This window comes from Hypanus sabinus, chromosome 13, assembly GCF_030144855.1.
Source record: "Hypanus sabinus isolate sHypSab1 chromosome 13, sHypSab1.hap1, whole genome shotgun sequence".
Taxonomy (NCBI): Eukaryota; Metazoa; Chordata; class Chondrichthyes; order Myliobatiformes; family Dasyatidae; genus Hypanus; species Hypanus sabinus.
The window spans coordinates 80605239-80626684 of NC_082718.1; the positions used below are offsets into that span (position 1 = coordinate 80605239).

Below are 21446 nucleotides of genomic sequence, written 5' to 3' on the forward strand. Positions count from 1 at the left end.
GGTCTAGTAACAATTCTGGGGAATTGGGAGGTCCCAGGAGCCATTTGGAAGCATTTTCACAACCATTCACTTGTCATCACACCACCTCTCAATCTCTTATCAGATTGTCCCTTGAGCTCTTTGCCGATCTTCATTCACCTCTGTACTTCTGTTGCATGATTTGTTTTTTTTTGGGGGGGGTGATGTTCTTGTCACCATTTGTGTGTGGGAGAGGTGTTAATATTCTTCTTTGGTTCGTGGCTGTTGGGAGAAGATGAATCTCGGAGCTGTACATTGCATACGTACTTTGATAATAAATGGACCTTGAACCTTGAACCTTGTTGGCAATTTACTCCATCCAACGTTGAATGGAGAAACAGAAGGGATTCAGGTTCTTTGTCTTACTGAGTGTGTGCCGACCACCAGGCTCACTCTTTACGCTAATCCTAGCCCAATCCAGTTTAATCCTCATCGTCAGCTCCCCCGAGGTTCCAGCATTCAGCTTCAGAGTAGGGGCAATTTACAGCCCCCACCTTACTTCCCAACCTGCTTGTTTCTGTGATGTGGAGAGGAAACCGGAGCGTCTGAGGGAAATTCACCATCTCCCAGGGAGCCGGTGTGATCTTCACACAGACACTTTGGGCGTTCAGGAGTGAAAGGAGATTGCTGGAGCTGTGAGTCAGCGGTTTTATCATTTCCAGTAATGTGCCTGCCTTCTAATTCCTGATGGGTGAAATGTGCCAAGGTTGTCCTACCTGGTACTAACTTGTCAACTTTGATTGGAGTTGTATAATTGACATGTGTAGCATGATACAGTGTATACTTAGATTAAAATTGTAATAGTAGCTATAACTTCAGTCTGCCCTTTACAAACATAACAAGTCTAACCACCACAACAATTCAGTTCCAGATTCCTGAGAGCTGATTCAACCATGTAACACTCCACTGAGTGCTTTGAACATTCTTTCTGCTTCACCTCTACTGCATAATAGATTAAAGAGAAAAATCAGAGGGTAACAGCTTGGCAGGACAGCGTGCATTTTGTGTATAGTCATTATATGTTCCTCAAACGCTTGATTTGGCCAACCTAGTGGCAGAAAATAATATATTGGATAAGACATTGTCAACTGTAGAACTTGAGTTAATGTGGCCTAAACTTCCGCCCATCCCTGGGCTAGCTTTAACCAGGAGGGGAAGAGAGCACAACAGGGGCAGGCTCTGGCTCATCATCTCTGTGCTGAATGTGACGCTAGTTTAAACAAATCCTTGTCTGCAAGCGTACAAACCATCTCCCTCCATTCCCTGTATATTTGTGTGTGTGTGTGTGTTGGAACGCTCGGATATGGCGGAGAGAGACACTGAAGCAGGTCAACAGTTCACAGACTTCCCAGAATTTTTAGGGGAAAGGAAAACAATAAATGCCAGGCTAACAGGGCCTTTTACTGAAATTCTCAAACTGAAAGTAAAATGGCAACACTGCGGCTGAAAGCAACGTCTAAATACTGAACGAATTCCACTGGTTTCCAGTGTCAGTCAAGGCGACTGTCCTCTTTCTCAGAGGAGAGTGAAGGTAAGCAGGGACATAATGTTACCGTGCTTTGTTTCAGTTTTGACAAGATCACAACAAAAAGAAGGGAGTTAAATACCATCATAATGGATCAGTAATTAACGGGAAAATGCATAATCTCAAAACCACTATCTTTGATACAATAGTTTCTACAGATGCTGCAGGAACAAAGCAGGTCAGGCAGCATCTATGGAAGGGAATGAATTGTCCACGTTTTGTGCCGAGTCCCTTCATCAGGACTGGAAAGGAAGAGGGTAGAAGCCTTTGGGGGGGAGGGGGATGTGATACTTGCTTCCATCACCAGCCAGGAATCAGCTACCCTTCTGTGTGTGTAAAGTTACAAAAAGAACATGCCCTCTGCATCTCTGCCCTGCAGATCTGCACAAAACAGCATGCAAGGCCTGGACACTCTTCCTTCCTGTTCTGAACAGATGCTAAATGGCCTTGTTGGAAGCAAGGCATCTTGTTTCAAAATCCTAGTGTGTCCTGTTTGGAAAAATGGGATGCTGAAAATCCAAGATAAAAACAGAAAATGTTGAAAGTCCTCAGCAGGTCAGGCCACATCTGTGACAAGAGAAATAGCTAGATGTACAAAAAAGTTTGATGAATTCAGCAGGTCGGGTGGCATCCGTTGAAAGAAGCAGTCAATGTTTTCCCTATCCTCTATACCCAGTTCCTCTGTCTCCGCCGCATCTGCTCCCAGGATGAGGCTTTCCATTCCAGGACATCCCAAATGTCCTCTTTCTTTAAGAATCATGGTTTCCCTTCTGCCATCATCAATGATGCCCTCACCCGCATCTCCTCCATTTCCCGCACTTCGGCCCTCACCCCATCCTCCCATCACCACAACAGGGGCCGTGTTCCCCTTGTCCTCACCTATCACCCCACCAGCCTCCAGATCCAGCATATTATCCTCCGCAACTTCCGCCACCTTCAACAGACCCCACCACTAAGGACATCTTTCCCTCTCTACTCCTCTCTGCTTTTCGCAGGGATCGTTCCCTCCACAACTACCTGGTCCACATGTCCCTCCCCACAGATCTCCCACCTGGCATTTATCCCTGCAAGTGTAAGTGCTACACCTGTCCCTACACCTCCCCTCTTACGACCATTCAGGGCCCCAAACAGTCCTTCCAGGTGAGGCAACACTTCACCTGCGAGTCTGCTGGAGTCGTCTATTGCATCCGGTGCTCCCGGTGCGCCTCCTCTACATCAGCAAGACCCGATGCAGATTGGGGGACCGCTTCGTCGAGCACCTCCGCTCCGTCCGTCACAATAGACAGGATCTCCCGGTTTCCACCCACTTCAACTTTGCTTCACATTCCCATTCGGATATGTCCATACATGTCCTCCTCTACTGCCATGATGAGACCAAACTTCGGTTGGAGGAACAACAGTGCACATACCGTCTGGGTAGTCTCCAGCCCCTTGGTATGAACATCGAATTCTCCAACCTCCGGTAATTCCCTCCCTCTCCTTTTCCCCCATCCCACCTTCACTCTGTCTCTTCTTCTAGCTGCCTATCACCTCTCTCATGACTCTGCTTCTACTACCCATAGTGCTTTCCCCTTAGATTCCTTCTTCACCTCTCCTGCCTATCCCCTCCCTGCTTCCCCTCTCCCACCCCTTGATCTGATTGGTTTTCCACCCTCCCCCCACCTTCTTTATGGGGCCCCTGCCCCCTCCTTCAGTCCTGACGAAGGGTCTCGACCCGAAATGTTGACTGCTTCTTTCAACAGATGCTGCCCGACCTGCTGAGTTCATCCAGCTTGTTTGTACGTGTTGATTTGACCACAACATCTGCAGTGTACATAGTGTTTACTAAGAGAAAGAGCTAACCTGCCAGGTCAAAGACCCTTCATTAGAACCAGGAGGGAGCTCGTTAGGCTGCAGGGAGGGTGGGTGAGGGGTGTGTCTTTGAGAGGGTAAAACTGGGATGACCATTGGGAGAAGATATAGACAAGGTTATTGTGTCAGAGAGTGAATGAGAACAGTTAGAGAGAACATAGACAAAAGAATGGAGGAGCTGTAAAATGCAGAGCAGGATGACATGGCCAATTCCAAATCCTCTGTTTACATTGTTTCATTTGTGAATACTCTGATTACTTGCAGTTGGCTTTCAAAATGAAGTAGTACATATTTATAAACAAGAACAAGAAAAAACTCTGCAGATGCTGGAAATCTGAGTGACACACAGAATGCTGGAGAAACTCAGCAAGTCAGGCAGCATCTATGAGGAGAAAGGACCCTTAGGGTCTCGGCCCAAAACGTTGACTGTACTTCTTTCCATAGATGCTGCCTGGCCTGCTGAGTTCCTCCAGCATTTTGTGTGAGGTACAGATTTACCTCAGTCCATCTCAGGTCCAGAGGACCAAATAGATGACGAAGTAACAGGCCGAAGGATGAGGAGAGAGTTCGCTGGACCTCACCTTCCACTTCACCAGTCTGCATTCGACAAGTTCCACCATCAGATACATCCCCTTCTCCCTTCCCCTTTCAGCATTTCACAGGGTCCATTCCCTTGGAACCTCTCTGGAACACTCTTCTCTTTCCGCCAGCCACCCTGCCCCTTGCTACTGTACTTGCTCTTGCAGCCACACACGGTTCGACACTTGCCGTTTCACCTCTTCTCCTGGGACTCCAACAGCCCTTTGATCAAAGCAGCCATCCAGTCTATTGCTCTGCATTCTGTTCAATGTTCGCAATGTGGTCTTCTCCGCACTGGAGAAACCAAACGCAGAGTGGGCGATCGCGATGTAGCCTGCTGCATTCATTCCACAGGAGTGACCCGGAGGTTCCTGTTTTCCATCCCACTCCCACTCTGGCTTGTCAGCCCATGGTCTCCTGCACTATCCAATGATGTCATTTGAAAGATTGAGGAATAGTACCTCATGTGCCTGGCCATTAACACAGGGGTGTGAGTGTGTGATAGGAGCCGTCAGGGGATGTGGGAGAGGCAGATACATTGGGGACGTTGAAGCAACTCTTAGATAGGCATATGGATGATTTAAAAAGCTGGTGAAGTTGTACCAGAGCTGTGTTCTGTCCGCACTCCTTTATGGGTCAAAATGCCGGTACATGACAGAGAACGACCTTGCCAAATTGTTGTCATTCCACACCACGAGCTTCCAGAAGACCCTCCATATTTTCCGGTTAAGAAAGGTCTCCAGCCAAGCCCTGCGCTCCTTCAGTGTCACCAAGAGGACATGGCCACAATCATCATGAGGAAATGTTGGAGATGGATTGGCCACGTGATGAGAAGAGAGGCCAACTCGATCATTGGACCCTTGAAGGGCAAAGGAAATGCGTGAGGCCAAAGACAACTGGGTGCTGTGTCGTCGAGGCAGAAGTGAGGACCTTGAACCACACCTGGGACGCAGTAGAGAAGATGGCCAAGGGCAGGCAGAGATGGAGGACCTTCATTGCTGTCCTGAATGCCAGCGGCGTAATGAGGAGTAAGTAAATGGAAGGGAAACGAAGTGTAAGGCTGATCTTGGAGAAGGCCCTGAGGAACCTGTACAGAGCTGTACTCTTCTGTGTTCTACATTGTGGTATTCCAGATTTTACATTGAATCCTCCAACTTGAGGTAAGTTGATTGTCTTTATTAATCTTTAGGCTCAGCTTGTTTCTTTTCACCTTTTTCTTCCAGCTTCTCTGAGATTGGAAGACATGGCCCAGCCCAACCAGTTGGGCATGTCTCCCTGCTCTGCATTTTGCAACTCTTAAAGACATTTCTTTATCTACATTCTTATTATCTGACTGTTCCCATTCACTTGTTGACCAAACAACCTTGCTTTCAGCTTATCGCCATGGTAACCCCAGTTCTGCCCTCTTGGAAACACTACCTCCACCCCCACCTCAGCTGAAGAGTTTTAAGAAATCCCTTTTGTCTCTTTCCCAGTTCAGATGAAGGGTCTTCACCGTGACACATTAACTCTTTCCCTCCGCTGCTGAACACTTGCAGCATTTTCTGTTTTTATTAAATGTACCATGTTGGAGTTGGTATCACTGTTATATGTAGTACAGTAGTCCCACTGTGAGGGATGAACACTGTGATTACTTGTAGTTGGTTCTGGAAATAAAAGCAGTAACAAAGTCATATGTTGACCTTAATCTACCTTGACTCTGGAGGGCAATGTGAAAGACTTAATAACAGCCTAGTGACTCTTGTCTGCTACACGTTGTGATTAAATGGGAAGCTGCGTTGGATTAGTCTGGAATGAAGTGTTTTTCATTGAAGAGAGAAAGTTTAGTTTCACTTGAAACTAAGTTGCATAACATTTTTACAGTGCCAGCGACCTGACCTCAATTCAGCCCCCATCTGTACAGAGTTTGTGTGCTCTCCCCATGACCCGCCCGTTCCTCCGGGCGCTCTGATTTCCTCCCGCATTTCAAATATGAACAAGTTAGTGGGTTATTTGGTCACATAAGTGTATTGGATGGTGCAGGCTCAATGGGCTGGAAGGGCCTGTAACTTGGCACTATCTCTAATTAAATAAATAGGTTTGGAAAATAGACACGACAGATAATTTAGGAAAAGCTGCTTATCACATAGATTCATTAGATTGTGGAACTAACTCACTGTCATAATCATAGCAATGTGCACACAAATTGCTGGAGGCCGGGCCAGGCCATGAAGAGAGTCCAGTCTACGTTTCAGGCCGAACTGGTGCAGAGCCTCAACATTCTCCAATATTCTCAACGTGGGTTTCCTCCGGGTGCTCTGGTTTCCTCCCACAGTCCAAAGACCTACCAGTTAGAAGTTTAATCGACCATTGTCAATCGCCTCGTGATTCATCATTATATGCCATGATCCATGTCACAGTCTCTCTGTGACTGTGATTGTTCTTGCCAAATTTTTCCACAGAAGTGGTTTGCCATTGTCTTTTTCTGGGTAGTGACAGGTGACCCCAGCCATGATCAATACTTTTCAGAGATTGTCTGCTTGTCATCAGTAATCAGGACTTGTGACGTGCACCAGCTACTCATACGACCATCCATCACCTGGCCCTGTGGCTGCATAAGACCCTGTTCGGGTGGGGGGGGGGGGTTGCTAAGTAAGTGCTACACCTTACCCCAGTGTGACCTTCAGCTAAGAGGAGGAAAGGAGTGCCTTACACCTCCTTCAGTTAGAGATTTATCTGCACCCTGCCTCCCAGTGTGCTATCAGCGGGTCTGAAAATATTTCTGTGATATACATCTGCAGGAAGAGTCAGAACATGCCTGTCCCTATCAGAATCAGATTTATTATCACCATCTTACGTGATGTGAAATTTGTTGTGTTGCCATAGTAGTGTAGTGCAAAGAAAAATGTGCCATTTAATCCCAATTGGGATTATTTCACCTCATGAACTGATAGATTGCTCCTTGGATTTGAGAGCTCAGACTTGGGTAAGATACAGACCAGATGAAATTCCACCCCTATACAATGATGGCCAGTTGAGAGAATGAGTGATCTTTTCTTTGAAGGAGGTGGTTCCCATACCTGTGCTTGAATACATAATGGCTTCTGTTTTCTGACCAAACAGGTCTGTTTGGTTTCTAGTAGCCTCTCGGTTGTTCAGCTCAAGTAAAATCCTGTCTTGTTTTTATTTTTAAAAATATCATCAAAGAACAGATCAATTTCCAGCATAGATTTAAATTGCCAGAATCATTTTGCACAGGAAAAGAGCGTTGCAACATGAGTTCTTTGTATTGATTGAGACTAGAAATACAGGCAGAATGTCTGATGGCCCTTGTTTTCTTCTTTTGGATCATTTGAACTTTTAAAGTACTTATTAGCTATAAAGTGCTTTATAATGGCCTGAAAGACTTATATAAATGCCCTCTATTTGGATGAACACAGGTTCAGTGCTTTCATTCTGCCCTGTCCCTGGTAAATGAAATTGAGGAGTTTGCTTACCCACTCTTCCCTCCTTGGACGGTTTGAGACCTTAAACCTTCAAAGATTGTATTGCACAAGTTCTGCTGGTGCACTGAAGTAATGGTAATTTCTATTTATTTATCTATTGATGAGGTGCAGCGTGAAACAAGCCCTTCCGGCCCCTTGAGTCGTGCTGCCCAGCAATCCGCCTATCTAACCTTACGGAATAATTTAGTCGGTGGGTCTTTGGACTGTTGGAGGAAACTGGAGCACCCGGAGGAAACCCGTGCAGATGGGGGGGAGGGGTGGGTGGGGAACATATAAGCTGCTTACAGGCAGCGGCGGGAAGCGAACCTGGGTCACTTGTACCGTAAACCGTTGTGCTAACCACTACACCACCGTACAAACTTTGTCTGCCTTCTGACATGTTTGACCTTTTGCATGAAGAAATGTCGGAGTGTGTACGAGGAAGTGGAAAATATTTTATCTTTCATTATTCAGCCTGCTCTGGAATAGCATAAGCTCTACCCGTGTTTCTCGTTTAACTGGTAGCCAATACCAGTTAACTGAGCAAAAATGTAGCTGGTGAAATCAGTTTAGGTGCAGAAAGAATTCGAGCGAAGTGACTGAGCTGACAAGAGGGCGATGCAGGTAAGGTTACAGCAAAGTAAATTCTGTCAGGTAACTTGAGCTCTCGCCTGTGTCTGGCTTCACAGAGGTGTCTCCTGTGATGTGGAAAGGACGACTCATATCTTAAAGGCTTAGTCATTCACTGTTCCTGATGGGGAGTGGTATTGTGCAGCGGTGGTAAAGGAACTGTGACATGTCACTCCATGCTTTTGGCAGTTATGGACTATTCCAAGCAACACATGCACAAAATGCTGGAGGGATTCGGAAGGGTTCTAATAATGCCGGAGTGCTGCACTGGGAGCGTCTGGCTGGAGTCGGTGTTGCCTCCCCAGGGTTCACCTCGACTGTCGCATTCATGGACTCGGTCTGATATGTGCTTGCTATCCTCTACGTGCTGCGTGTGACTGGTGCTACGGTTGTTTTGCACCTTGGCCGCCGGAGTAACGCTGTTTCGTTTAGCGGTATTCATGGCTATTTACGTGTGGTTGAATGGCAATTAAACTTGAATTGAATTGAAGAGTCTCTGCCTGAAGTATCGACTGTTCATTTACCACCATAGGTGCTGCCCAACCTGTTGAGTTCCTCCAGCATTTTGTGTGTATTGCTCTGTATTTCCAGCATCTGCAGTCTCTTATATAAGTCTCCATTAATGATCCATTCCATGCTCTGTTTTGGAATATCATAAGACATAGGAGCAGAATTAGGCCATTCAGCCCATCAAGTTTGCTCCGCCATTCTATCATAGCTGATCCTGGATCCCTCTCAATCCTATACACATGCCTTCTCAATAGACCATACGTCAACATACCCAGAACAGTCACTGTGAAACTCCATGGAGAGATCCCACCAACACTTTCTTGGTTGTTGTTCTGTCCTCTGGCTTGTGACGTATTGGGTGGCAAATTTAGCAATTCTTTAGCAATTCTTTAGCAATTTTAGCAAATTTAGCATTCTTTAGCAATTTTGACTGATTTTTGCAAGGCCGGGTTGCTAGCTCAATGCTCAACTCAGCATGGATGGAAAGCGTTGAAGGACCCTGGACCATTCATCACAGAGTCTGGTGCGACTGGCATGGCCAGATTACTGCTCAGCTGTGCAGGCACTTGGTGTGTAGACTGGACACTGGACTTCAAAAACTGGAACACCACTTACAAGCTTCTTCATGGCAAGAGATTTCTAAGAGGAAAGAGAAAATTCTTTAAGGATGACTCAGTAAAAATCATTGTGACTTGATAATGGTAGAAAGAGCACAGAATCTCTAAACCAATCTCTTGCCCCAACTATGGCAGTCCTATGCATCCCACATAGGACTCTTCAGTCACTGCAGGGCTTACAAAGGAAGGAAGGAGAGATGAAGAGCGTTTTTAAAATCTGATCTAGAATATACCACTACTTGATGTAAACACTCATCGAAATAATGTGCTCAGGGCCTCAGCCAACCACAAGTTCAGTAAAACTATTCTGCTTTCCGCAGGAACACTTCCTATGTGACTCCTTTGTCCATTCATCCCTCCCCACTGATCTACCTCCTGGCACCTATCCTTGCAAGCTGAACAATTGCTACACCTGCCCCTACACCTCCTCCCTCACTACCATTCAGGGCCCTAGACAGTCCTTCCAGGTCAGGTGACATTTCACCTGTGAGTCTGTTTGGGTCATCTACTGTGTCCAGTGCTCCTGGTGTGGCCTCCTGTATATGAATGAGACCCAACGTAGATTGGGAGACCGCTCTGCCAAGCACCTACACTCTATCCACCAGACAAAGCAGGATCTCCCAGTGGCCACCCATTTTAATTCCATTTCCAATTTCCATTCCAACATGTCAGTCTGTAACCTCCTCTAATGTCACGATGAGGCCACACTCAGGTTGGAGGAACACCTTGCATTCCGTCATCGATTTCTCGAACTTCCTGTAATTCCTTCACCCTTCCCCATTCCCATTTGCCTCTCTCACCTTATCTCATTCCCTGCCCAGCACCTGCCTCTGCTGCTCCTCCTTCTTTCACAACAATCGCTGGTGATATGAAACCTGATTCTGATCAGCCATGATCCAGCTCCATGGTCCCCCGGTCTCCTACACCTTACACGAGGAATGGGCATCTAGGGAAGACAGCAAATTTTGGTTAAGGGATGGATGCCAGTAGGATGAAGGTTCCTAAATTCCACATAAAATTATTATCTGAGTACGTAGATATCACCATATGAAACCTGAGATTTATCTCCTTGCGGACAACTCAGTAAGTCCAAGAACCGTAATGGAATCACTGTAAGACTGCAGATAATAAACAGCCGATGTGCAAAGGACAACAGACTGTGCAAATACAAATGAAAAATAGATAATAAATGATAATCAATAAATATTGAGAACCTGGGATGAAGAATCCTTGACACAGGTTGTAGGAACGGTTCTGTGATGAGCCCAGAAGGAAATTTAAACAAAAGGAAAAAAATGCTTAAATTAAACACCTCAAAAGCAGCTGAAGCTTGAGGCAGATGACTGCAAAGTACTGCTACAGACAAGCACTTTGTTTCCCAGTAAAGTGGGGATTGCAAGTCCACCAATGCATCATGACAACCCGAAATATCATTTGATCTTCAAATGACAGCACAAATGACTAACTGGTCTCTCCGCAAGCCCTCTCCAGGCTCTCTTATTTCCCTTTGCTCCTGAATACTAATAGAAGAGATTACAAAGATTGGCCAGAAGATATCCCCTGGCCTGCCCACAGGACCTGCTGTTCATCCCTTTTGAATGCAGATTCAAATCAGATTTTATTTATCCCCCCCCCCCAAAGTAAAAGCCTCGACTTTGCACTGATCCTTATAAAGTGAGGTGCGCACATTTGCAGATTGCATGAATAGTTTAAAGTGATGATTATTATACTGAAGTGACACACAGAAAATGCTGGAAGAACTCAGCAGGTCAGGCAGCATCTATGGGAATGAATAAATGTCAGTGTTTCAGGGCGAGACTGGAAAGGAAGGGGGAAGATGCCAGAATAGGAAGGTGAGGGGAGGGGAAGGAGCCTGGCTGGGAGGTGACAGGTGAAGCCAGGTGGGTAGGAAAGATGAGGGCTGGAGAAGAAGGAATCTGGTAGGAGAGAAGAGTGCATCATAGGAGAAATGGTAGGAGGAGGGGACCCAGGGAAGGTGATAAGCAGCTGAGAAGTGGTAAAAGATCAGAGTTGGGAACAAAGGAAGGGGTGGGGGAAGAATTTGTTTACTGGAAGGAGAAATTGATAATCATGCCATTATGTTGGAGGGTACCTGATGTGTATTCAGTATTTAACATTGTAATGTAAGGAAAAAAAGAAAACACGGTACTATAATGAAAGGAGGAAAAGTGTATTCAGAACTATAATGTAAGGGAGATCATCATTGGGTTTAACACTTTTACTTTTACAACTTTATAAGGACATTCTCAATATAGTTGAATTGTAGAACTCTCCCAACTCAGGATGTGAGACGTTTGTTAATAGCTTTAAAAAAAAGTCAACTTTGGTTAAAATTTAATTTTCCTTCTTGACATTCAAACTCAGCAACAAAGTCCACCTGCCGTCGAGTGGTGATGAAGGACGTTGCCCGTCTCTGAGCTGTGCTTAAAGATCACTCCAGGAAGTTGGGAGAAAGTAATTATTCTTTTTGATTTGGGCTGACATTTTGAAAATAAATGAAAAGATTTGAGATGTTTATCTTTATCTATCTCAAATAAGAGGCTGGAGTGTCTTGCTCAACACTGTTTTGACAGAAGGAAGTAACATTCAAATATCTGCTGTGTTAGGCTTTCCATGTTTGTGACCTCTGCCCTCGTCTCAAACGATTTGCCAATGAAGACATATAAATTATGGCTTCTTGGGCAAAGTTCTAAATTATTGCTCTGATGACAGTTTATAATTTTAAAAAGATGCTATTAAGCAAGTCTGTTTCTATCCTGAAATCTATTTTCTGATTTACTTTTGCTGACTTTTTTTGTGCAGATGTGTGTGAAAGACAGTGGGTCAGAACAGAAAATGTAATTGTTCAGCAGTGACAATAGGAAAGAGACATTTCAGGTTCAAGGACCCCCTTGCCTTCCTATTAAACCTAATTCTGATTTGGTTGCAACTGGGGAAAAGGAAACTGGTTGTTTCTTCTACTGGTGCTGCCTGACCTGCGGAGTATACCTTGTATCTCTGTTTCTCCCCATATTTATAAAATAAGCAATTATTTTTAATATTTATTTATAATGATGTGACAGCTTTATTTCTTGTTGGTATATCGCCTAGTCAGTAATGTATATTCTTTACTGGTTCTACTTGTCACAGGCAGTGATTAGCCTACCAACACCCTGTAGTAAGCCCACAATGAGGTTGTACTTTATACCTTCTCAGATCCCCGTAATGGAGAAGTTTGAAAGTTACACAGACTTTATATGAGGCTATTTTTGATTTTTAGTGCCATTCCAATGCGTTTTGGAGATTCCTTGTTTGTTTCAGTTCATGTTGCTAATCTAGGTTGAGATTTTCTTAGTGTTGGATCCCTGTTTTACTTTGGCTTTTACATTTGCTGCAGTGCATGAAGGAATGAAGCCCAGTGAATTGCAACATCGTGTAAAGATCAAGAACTGTAGAAAAAAATCTATTTTAAGTTTAAAGATTCACCTTGTCTCATGTACAACAAAACATACAGTGAAATGTGATGTTTGCATCAGTGACCTGTCCTGTCTGAATATGTCTTTGGGCCATGCTTCTTGTGCCAACAGAACATGCCCACAACTTACTAACACACTCAAAATGCTGGAGGAACTCAGCAGGTCAGGCTATGGAAGTGAATGAACAGTCAATGCTTTGGGCCGAGACCCTTCTTCAGGACTGGAAAGGGAGGGGAAAGATGCCAGAATAAAGAGGAGAAGGGAGGTGAAGGAGGTTAGGGAGCAGGTGAAGGGTGGGAAAGGTAAAGGGCTGGAGGCAAAAGAATCTGATGGGAGAGGAGAGTGGATCATAGGAGAAAGGGAAGGAGGAGGGACCCCCGCGGGGGAGGTAAAAGGCCAGAGTGGGGAATAAAAGATGGCATGGGTTCGAAATTTTTTTACTAGAGGAAGAAATGGATATTCATGCCATCAGGTTGGAGGCTACCCAGACGGAATACAAGGTGTAAGAGGAGGCCATGGACCGGCACGTCAGAATGGGAATTAAAATGTTTGGCCACCAGGAGGTTCTGCTTTTGGTAGAAGCGGTCCCCCAGTTTACGACAGGTTTCACCAATGTGGATGAGGCCATATCTAATCCTAACCCTAACCTGTACATCTTTGGAATGTGGGAGGAAACCGGAGCACCCGGGGAAATCCACGTGGTTGTGGCGAGAACGTGCAAACTCCTTACAGACAGCAGTGGGAGTGAAGCCCCGATCTCACAACTGGAGCTGGAAAGCAATGTACTAACTGCTGCACTACCGTGCCGTCCGAGATGAAGGATGTTGCTGTCTCTTGTGTCTCTGCTTTGTCCTGAGAGTTGCTAGGCAAACATAATTAATCCAAACTTTTAAAAGTTTATATTTGATTGGCAGGGGGTGTGGTTGTAGAGGGGGGGAGTGGAGATTTTTAACTCTTTCCTCCTTTCACTCTTCCATTGTGTGAAACCACAATGGTTGTGTGGCTGGGTAACCACACTGCCATCTGCTGATGATGAGAGGAACAAAATCAGAATTGTGCTTTGGAGCTTCATTCATTTTTTAAGTTTTTCCTGTGTAGCAATGTCTACTAGAAGTATAGATTCTATTAAAGTTTCGTTGTGAGCAATTGAAGCAATTTTGGGATTAGATTTATAGAATTTCTGCCTCACAGCTCCAGAGATCCAGGTTCAACTGCCAGTGCTGACTGACGTGTACTATGACTGCGTGGGTTTCTACCAGCTTCTCTGGTTTCATCCCACATCCCAGAGATGAATGTGTTGATAGGCTAATTGGCCACAGCAAACTGTCTCTAGTCAGTCGCCAAAGGAAGGTAGAAGGTAGAACCTGGGAAAGTTGACTGAAATGTGGAACAAGATTTTTAGCCCACAAAGGTCTGTGCCAATCAGGAAGTTTGATTACTTAATGGTTAGGGATTAGTTAATGGAACTAATCCCATGATGTCTCAGTTTTATAGGTGCACCACTGAGAGCGCCCTGACAAGTTGTAATTCCATCTGGTATGGGAGCAGCCAAACATCGGACCATAATTCCCCACAAATGACAGTGAGTACAGCTGAGAGGATCATAGGGGACTCCCTACAATCCGCCAGGGACATTTTTTGGGAATGCTGCATACACAGGGCCCTTAGTATTATCAAGGATCCCACCCATCCATCCAGCATCCTATTTGACTTTCAATCATCAAACGGGAGAATCCGATGCATAAAAACAAGGACGGTCAGGATGGGAAGCAGTTTCTTCCCTCATCCCATTAGGCCTCTGAACTCCCTGCTGCATCACATTCAAACGGTCACTGGCTAATCTGTTCCGTAACTTACAATACTTACTGTAAATTCCGGACTATAAGCCGCTACTTTTTTCCCACGCTTTGAACACTGCAGCAACACTGCGGCCTATACTACGGTGCGGCTAATGCATGTTTTTTTTTCATGCCGCCAAAAACATTTTGCCTCGTAACAGTAGACTGTTATGAATCCCGTAACTGGGTCACTTACCAGCAAAGATAGAGAGGTCCGTTGAAGTCTGATGTCACTATTTTCAAACGTTTTATTTATAAAGGGACTCAAAAATAGGGTTAATACATACATTCAGATAGCGCACATCGTCAACACTCAATCTAAAGCGCGGGTATAGTAATAATCATCATTAAGTGAGCTCTGCTGTTGTCTAGGGGTTAATAGATTGTCCGTTGGAAATATAAAAGTCACTCAGAAAGTCTGCAGGCCTCAGCCCTTTGAAAATCGCTGGGTTTCACGTGAGGCGACCGAGAGAGAGAGATTGGGGGAGAAGAGAAAGAACTTGCCGAGTCTTGATGAATCTTCCGTGAAATCGGGGGAGCATTGGTTTCCTCGCCCCGATGTTAGTTAAAAGCGGTTTTCTGTGATTCCAGCCACAAATTCCAATCCCGGAATCTAACACACGTGGCTTCCTTCAGAATGGCTTCCCGCTGCTGCGGGATCACTCTCTCGTGTCTTCTTGGTGCATCTGAGGGGGCTGTCCCCTGAGACTCTCCTTTATACTTCCTCACAGGGTCGCAGGTGTCAATCAGGTTGGGATGATGCAATCTCTCTCTCTCAACCAGCCCACCTTGCTCGAGGGCTTTTCACGTGGTCTCCATGAGACAATAGTCGCTGTCATCTTATTCTGTATCCCGGGTGGGACGTGCAATTTGGCATGTTTCTCTCTCTCTCTCTCTCTCCTACTGGGTCTACTGACCCCCCCCCCCCCAACGGGTGCTCTTGCGATTCTCACAAAGGAGGGGGCTGGGATCACAGCAAGACCAATAAAATTGATGAGTAGTTCACAGAGGTCCAATGAAATTGTACGATAAATCAAGCGCACTTTCACAGTTAAATCATTGTAAATCAGTAATTTGTACTCACCCTCATCAACATGGAAAACACTCGAAGAAAAGCATATGATGCAGCTTTTAAGTTAAAGGCGATCAATAACTTTTCCTGGTAGGCTGCAGTATATATATTTTTTTATCAGTCGTTAGGAGATATTGGAATGTTGTTCGTGCACTGTTCAGTAAAAAAGTATACGCAACGTAATTTGTGTGTTACCGATACATATGTACATTTAAAAGTAGCTGTGTTACAGGCACTGTTCGAAAAAAAGCATTTGCAATATGTATTTGTTTATGTTACCATACGGATTTAATTAAAAGTTAAAAAATCCTCACGTGTAATATCTTTCTGTGTAAATATCTCATATTACAACGTGGGACACCTGCAGCTTAAAATCCGGTGCGGCCTGTACAAGTACAAAATTGATTTTCTTTCTAAAATTAGAGCGTGCGGCTTTTAATCAGGTGCGCTCTGTAGTCCGGAATCTACGGTAGTTATGCACTTTACCTTGTTCATTTATGTGTAATTCATTTGTAGATTTAATTCTTACTGTCATAAAAGTTATTGTGTGTTACTTATACTACTATGCTTATACCCTGGTTCAGAGAAATGTCTTGTTTGACTGTATATATGAATGTAGATAAATGACAATAAACTTGACTTGTTCCTCACTGATTGAAGTGTCACAGGAACCAAACATTGAGACCACAGACAGTGTGTGCTGCTGTTGGAAGAAAGCCCCAGTACTCTCTCTCTCTCTCGTCTCTCTCTCTTCTCTCCCCCCTCCTCTCCCTCCCTTTCCCTCTCCTCGAACTCGACTCGAGTGACATGACAGACTGTAACATTGAAACAGTGAACTGCTGCTCGTTCGTTGCAAGAGTGATATCGCTCTCTCTCTCTCTCTCTCTCTCTCTCTCTCTCTCTCTCTCTCTCTCTCTCTCCCTCTCTCTCTCTCTCTCTCTCTCTCTCTCTCTCTCTCTCTCTCTCTCTCTCTCTCTCTCTCTCTCTCTCTCTCTCTCTCTCTCTCTCTCTCTCTCTCTCTCTCCTCTCTCCTCTCTCTCTCTCTCTCTCTCTCTCTCTCTCTCTCTCTCTCTCTCTCTCTCTCCCTCTCTCTCTCTCTCTCTCTCTCCCTCTCTCTCTCTCTCTCTCTCTCTCTCTCTCTCTCTCTCTCTTCTCTCTCTCTCTCGCTCTCTCTCTCTCTCTCTCTCCCAAGATGTCAGAGTGCTGGGATGGAATTAGTGTTTTGATGGACTCTGGATCATAGGCTTTTTTATTGCTTGCATGGTGGGGAGAGGGTTTGGTGCTTTTGCTGGAGCATGTGGGGGGGAGGGTTGATGCTTGTGTGTGGGGGGGGCTTTGGGGTTCTAGTGTTTTTCTGTCATTGTTTTATTTTTCTGTTTTGTGGATGTGAAGAGTACAAATTTCAGGTTGTATATTGTATACGTGAACCATTGATGATCTCCATTCCCATGTTCAGATGTCTGCCTAAATCCTTATTAAACACCACCGTAGTGTCTGCTTGATAATTCCGCAGTGTCAAACAATCCAGCAGTTCTTGACTGAGTCAGAATATAGGCAGAAGTTACGGTTGAATTTCCTATTACATTTCAATAGTTGACTACTAGCTAGGTAATGAACAAAATGGAGAAGGGTTCTCTAATTCAATCAGCCCTTCACAAGAAATTTTATTTTTGCCACTGACCGCTGTCCGGATTTACTGTTTGCAGCTTTGTGTAGATCAAAATGACAAAAGGAGTGCCTTGTTACCCAGACATTAAATCAAATATGACTGTAATTTGTTGATCGCGGTAGCCATACAGAATGTCATCCTGTCACCACATCAGAGTCATTTAGCATTGAACCACAGCATGTAGTTCGACCTTTCCGGGTGTGAGTGTTGTTCTGATTATAAATATATCCTTCCGTAGAATGCATTAACATTAGTGGGGTAGGGGCTACCAACTATTAACTGCTCAGTTTCTTTCCCTCTATTAAAATAATTGCCAATATATAAACAAAGCTTTACTGAGCCTTATTGTAAGTAACTAACATTACCAGCCAGCAGATAATTTATTGCTGCTGTTATCTTGTTGTGTTGTTGTCTGTAAGCAGCCCCATCTGAGAGCAGCTACCAAAGATTCCTGCCATCGACCAATACCATTAAGCAAGTAGTCTGTGGACCCCAGGTTGGGTTAGACTTTACAAAGTTACGGACAGGAACAATCAATATTGATTCTGACTACACAAGGTTATTTTTTGCTGAAACTTGTACATAACAGAGCTTGATTGTTTGAATAACCACATACTCCACCTCTTCGCAATGGCATACTAATTGCTTTATTTTCATTTTATGACAGCCCACCAGTAATTTTTATTTTCTCTCTCTTGTAGGGAAAATGAGTGTTGAGTCATGCAGGATGGTGACTGTTTAAAATAGAAGGCTTGCCATGGCAACATGGGTGGAGGGGAAACCTATCCCACCCCAACAGAATACTTTGAGTGATGTGAATAATATTGTCAGTGAGAAAAAGACTCCCTGGTCTCGTGTGAGCCCTCTTTCAGATGCAAGCAATAAAGCCTTTGAATCAACATCTGCAACTTCCCCACATATATTTGACGACGGCAAACTGAATTATAACTTGGGTTCAGTAACTAAGACTCTAACAGAACCAAAACTGAGAGTTTCTCCAAAACCATTTTCTGTGGAAAAGTATTCTGTGCCATTCTCACCGGTAGGGATCACGCAGCAAACTCTTGCGGTGCCAAGACCGAAGAGTGCAATTCTTTCAGGAAAGTTGGCGGGTGTTGAGGAAGTGAGCTTCGGGCAGACAGAGGCCAATCGTGCACCAACTGGGGCTGCTTCATCACTGTTGTTTTCTCCTGCTCCACCATCTTCGTTAGGATCTGGTGGTATCGGATCAATTGGGGCGGGCGATTCTCAGGATGACGAAAGTATGCCTAATTTGCCTTCGATACCAAAATTCTCCAATGTTGCAGGTTCCCCTTCAAATGCGGTCTTGAATTTGGAAATGATGACAGTAGAGGAGACAGACAGTTCCAGAATGAAGCCAACTACCTTTGTTATTTTGGAAACTTCTCAAGTGCTAAAATCTAAGAAGTCTGGTGATGATGATCAGAAAGCTGGGAAGTGGACAAGTAGCAATCAGGAGATGCAAGTGACTCCAGAACCTCTTACGTTACCTAAGTCATCCCTTCCATTGAAGAAGGTTAGCCCAAATGCTATTCAAGGGATTGAGACATCAAATCCCACATTGATTTCTTTGGATCATTTAGGAAAGTTGGACCAGACTATAGAAGAAGACAAAGGCAAAGCAACTAAGGAAAAGGATATTGTCGAGAGCCCACTTTCACACAGGGCCCACGTAAGGAAATCTAGACCATTATCTACTTGGCTTTCTGGAACTACAAATGACCATAATTCAGAAATCACTGTGAAACAAGATGAAAGTACTTCTGCTCCTGAAAAACCTTGGCTTAAAAAACCCAGGCCTTTGTCAATGAATCTAACAGCCAGATTTGAACCAGCACGGGCCTCCTTTTACAAAATAAATAATTGTGTACCAGAGGAAAGCAAAGAAAATGTCCCAGTTATGCAAGTATCTGGTGCTTTGTTCTCAGGGACTGAGCACAAGACGCCAGGTCAATCTGAAGAGACAGCAGCAGAAAGAGAGCAGTCCAGGTCTCCAGCTTCTCCTGATGACCATGAGGACAAGGGAGGGGGTTACTCTTATGTTAATGAAAAGTTCAGTTGCATCTCAAAGATGGATATCAGTAAAAAAGCTGTCAAGGCTTTGACATTGACTGATAACAAAGAAGCAGTCTGTTCACTGGAAAGCAAGGCACAGTGGCAAAGTGACTATGGTGATGATAAAGCCACTGCAGGACCCAAAGATGAGGAAAAGGAAGAAAGTACATTCAGTACCTCATCAAAAACTAACAAGGAAAAATTGAAAGATGACCAGGAGCAGCATAAGAATTTGACAAATAGGGAATTGGATAAAATTTCTTCTAACCCGGAGCCAACATCAAATGATGAAAATTCCTTTCTGGATTCTGATGATCGAACGTGTAAAGGAAGTAGAACGCCATTTTCTAGTGGGATAATTAGAAGGCGCATTAGTCTTCTCTTGGACTCCGCCAGTAACAGCACAGTAAAGACAGAAAGTGCACAGACAACTGTCGAGAAGGAAAAGATGAGCATACGTGTTAAGCAGCAAATCCAAAGCTTTACTTCAGAGAACAAAGAACAAATCCTGAGTCTCCAAAGGCGACTATTCCAGCCGAGACCTCTATCTTCAGATATAACTAAACTGTATGTTGAATTTTAGTTATTGCTGTTTAGTGTTAAGTAAATACAAGTGTTTACTTTAAAAAAAATACATCCCATATCACTTACATGCTTTCATTTTTGGATCTTGATACTTGCACATTGAATGAATTGTTAATTATGTAGGTAAGTCGTAGCATCAAGTATTTCTCGATTAAGTCCAAGGTGAAGAGACATTATTCAGGCAATATACAGACATGCATGGTTCAGATTCAGATATCCTTTAGGAACTACATATGATACTCCCATCATTGAGTTAAGCCCTCGTTCTCCCAAACGGCTTTCTTTTGCCCAATTACAATGTATGTTGATTTAATTGCTGTAGTTTTTCCACTGGGGCATATCAGCATTTTGATTCTACTTAACCTTTTATCTTGCATGGTTCTTTCTTAACTCATCAGCAGATAGCAGGTCCCAAACCTCCCTTCAGCTGTACCCTGACTAATTTGCTTTTACCAATGAACTTACGAGCAATTCCTTCATTTGCTTATCACATTCCCACATCCATCTTTTTAACTCCGTTCAGCCCTCCCATGACTCCTGCTCCCAGCCATTCTATCCAATTTGATTTCTGGCAATCTTCCAAAGCCATTGGTTTCCATTTTACCAGGAGCTCCTCGTTTATGTTTTCTATCTTTTAGGCATGAATAATTCTCTTGATAATTATTGACATATCCAACTTTTATTTCTATATACACGTCTGTAGGTAAGGCCAGCATTTATTGCGTGTGCTTGATTGCTCCTTCTGAACCATTGACTCTTCTTCTTCTTCTTGGACCTTCAGCTCCCAGTGGAGCATAGGATGGCCTCGCTTCTCCAGAGCCCGAAGTCGATGGTATGGTTGGGGTTCATCAATGTTTCCTGTATTGTGTCCACCATACAGGGGATTGGCCTATACACCTTCACCAGAGCCCTGTTGGCCAGCCTCACCCATCTCCACTTCTCACAATGGGGATGAAGGTTGGACGTTGAGAGGCAGAGGGCATTGACTGGCCAACCATACTGGTGGTCTGGAAGTTGCACATATACTGGGCAAGAATGGCAACTTCTTTCCATGTAATTGGTGGACTTTGTCTACAATTGTTACTATTGCTTGTTCTTTTTTTCAACTGAATTTAGTTTCCCAGAATCCAGGTGGGAATTGAGGTCAGGTCGGTTTTCTAGAATGTTAATCTGGGAAACTGTCTGGTAACTTAACCTGCTTCACCTGAAAGCAGCAGCCATTTACTACTACGGCAAAATTTTTCCAGCCCTTATTTTGAATGTTCTGGTGACTTTCTATTTCTGGTTCTATTATGCTTTTTTTTTATATTAACCAAAAAAATCATTAGACATTGGAGCAGAATTAGGCTATTTGGCCCCTTGAATCTAGAAACAGAAAACATACAGCACAATACAGGCCCTTCGGCCCACAAAGCTGTGCCAAGCATGTCCCTACCTTACAACTATCTAGGCTTTACCCATAGCCCTCTATTTTTCTAAGCTCCATGTAGCCATCCAGGAGTCTCTTAAAAATCCCTGTCGTTTCCACCTCCACTG

General features: G+C 44.2%; 1 protein-coding gene across 4 annotated transcripts in view; it reads left to right on the plus strand.

Moving 5' to 3' along the window:
- LOC132404048 (uncharacterized) overlaps positions 1 to 21446 on the plus strand; it is a 267886-nt gene that overhangs the window by 76837 nt on the left and 169603 nt on the right. For all 4 annotated transcript variants that reach the window (XM_059988029.1, XM_059988027.1, XM_059988026.1 and 1 more), the window contains exon 2: positions 17951 to 19892. In XM_059988029.1, the coding sequence (XP_059844012.1) occupies positions 18007 to 19892 (1886 nt within the window). In that variant the 5' untranslated portion in view covers positions 17951 to 18006. The remainder of the gene's footprint in view (positions 1 to 17950; positions 19893 to 21446) is intronic.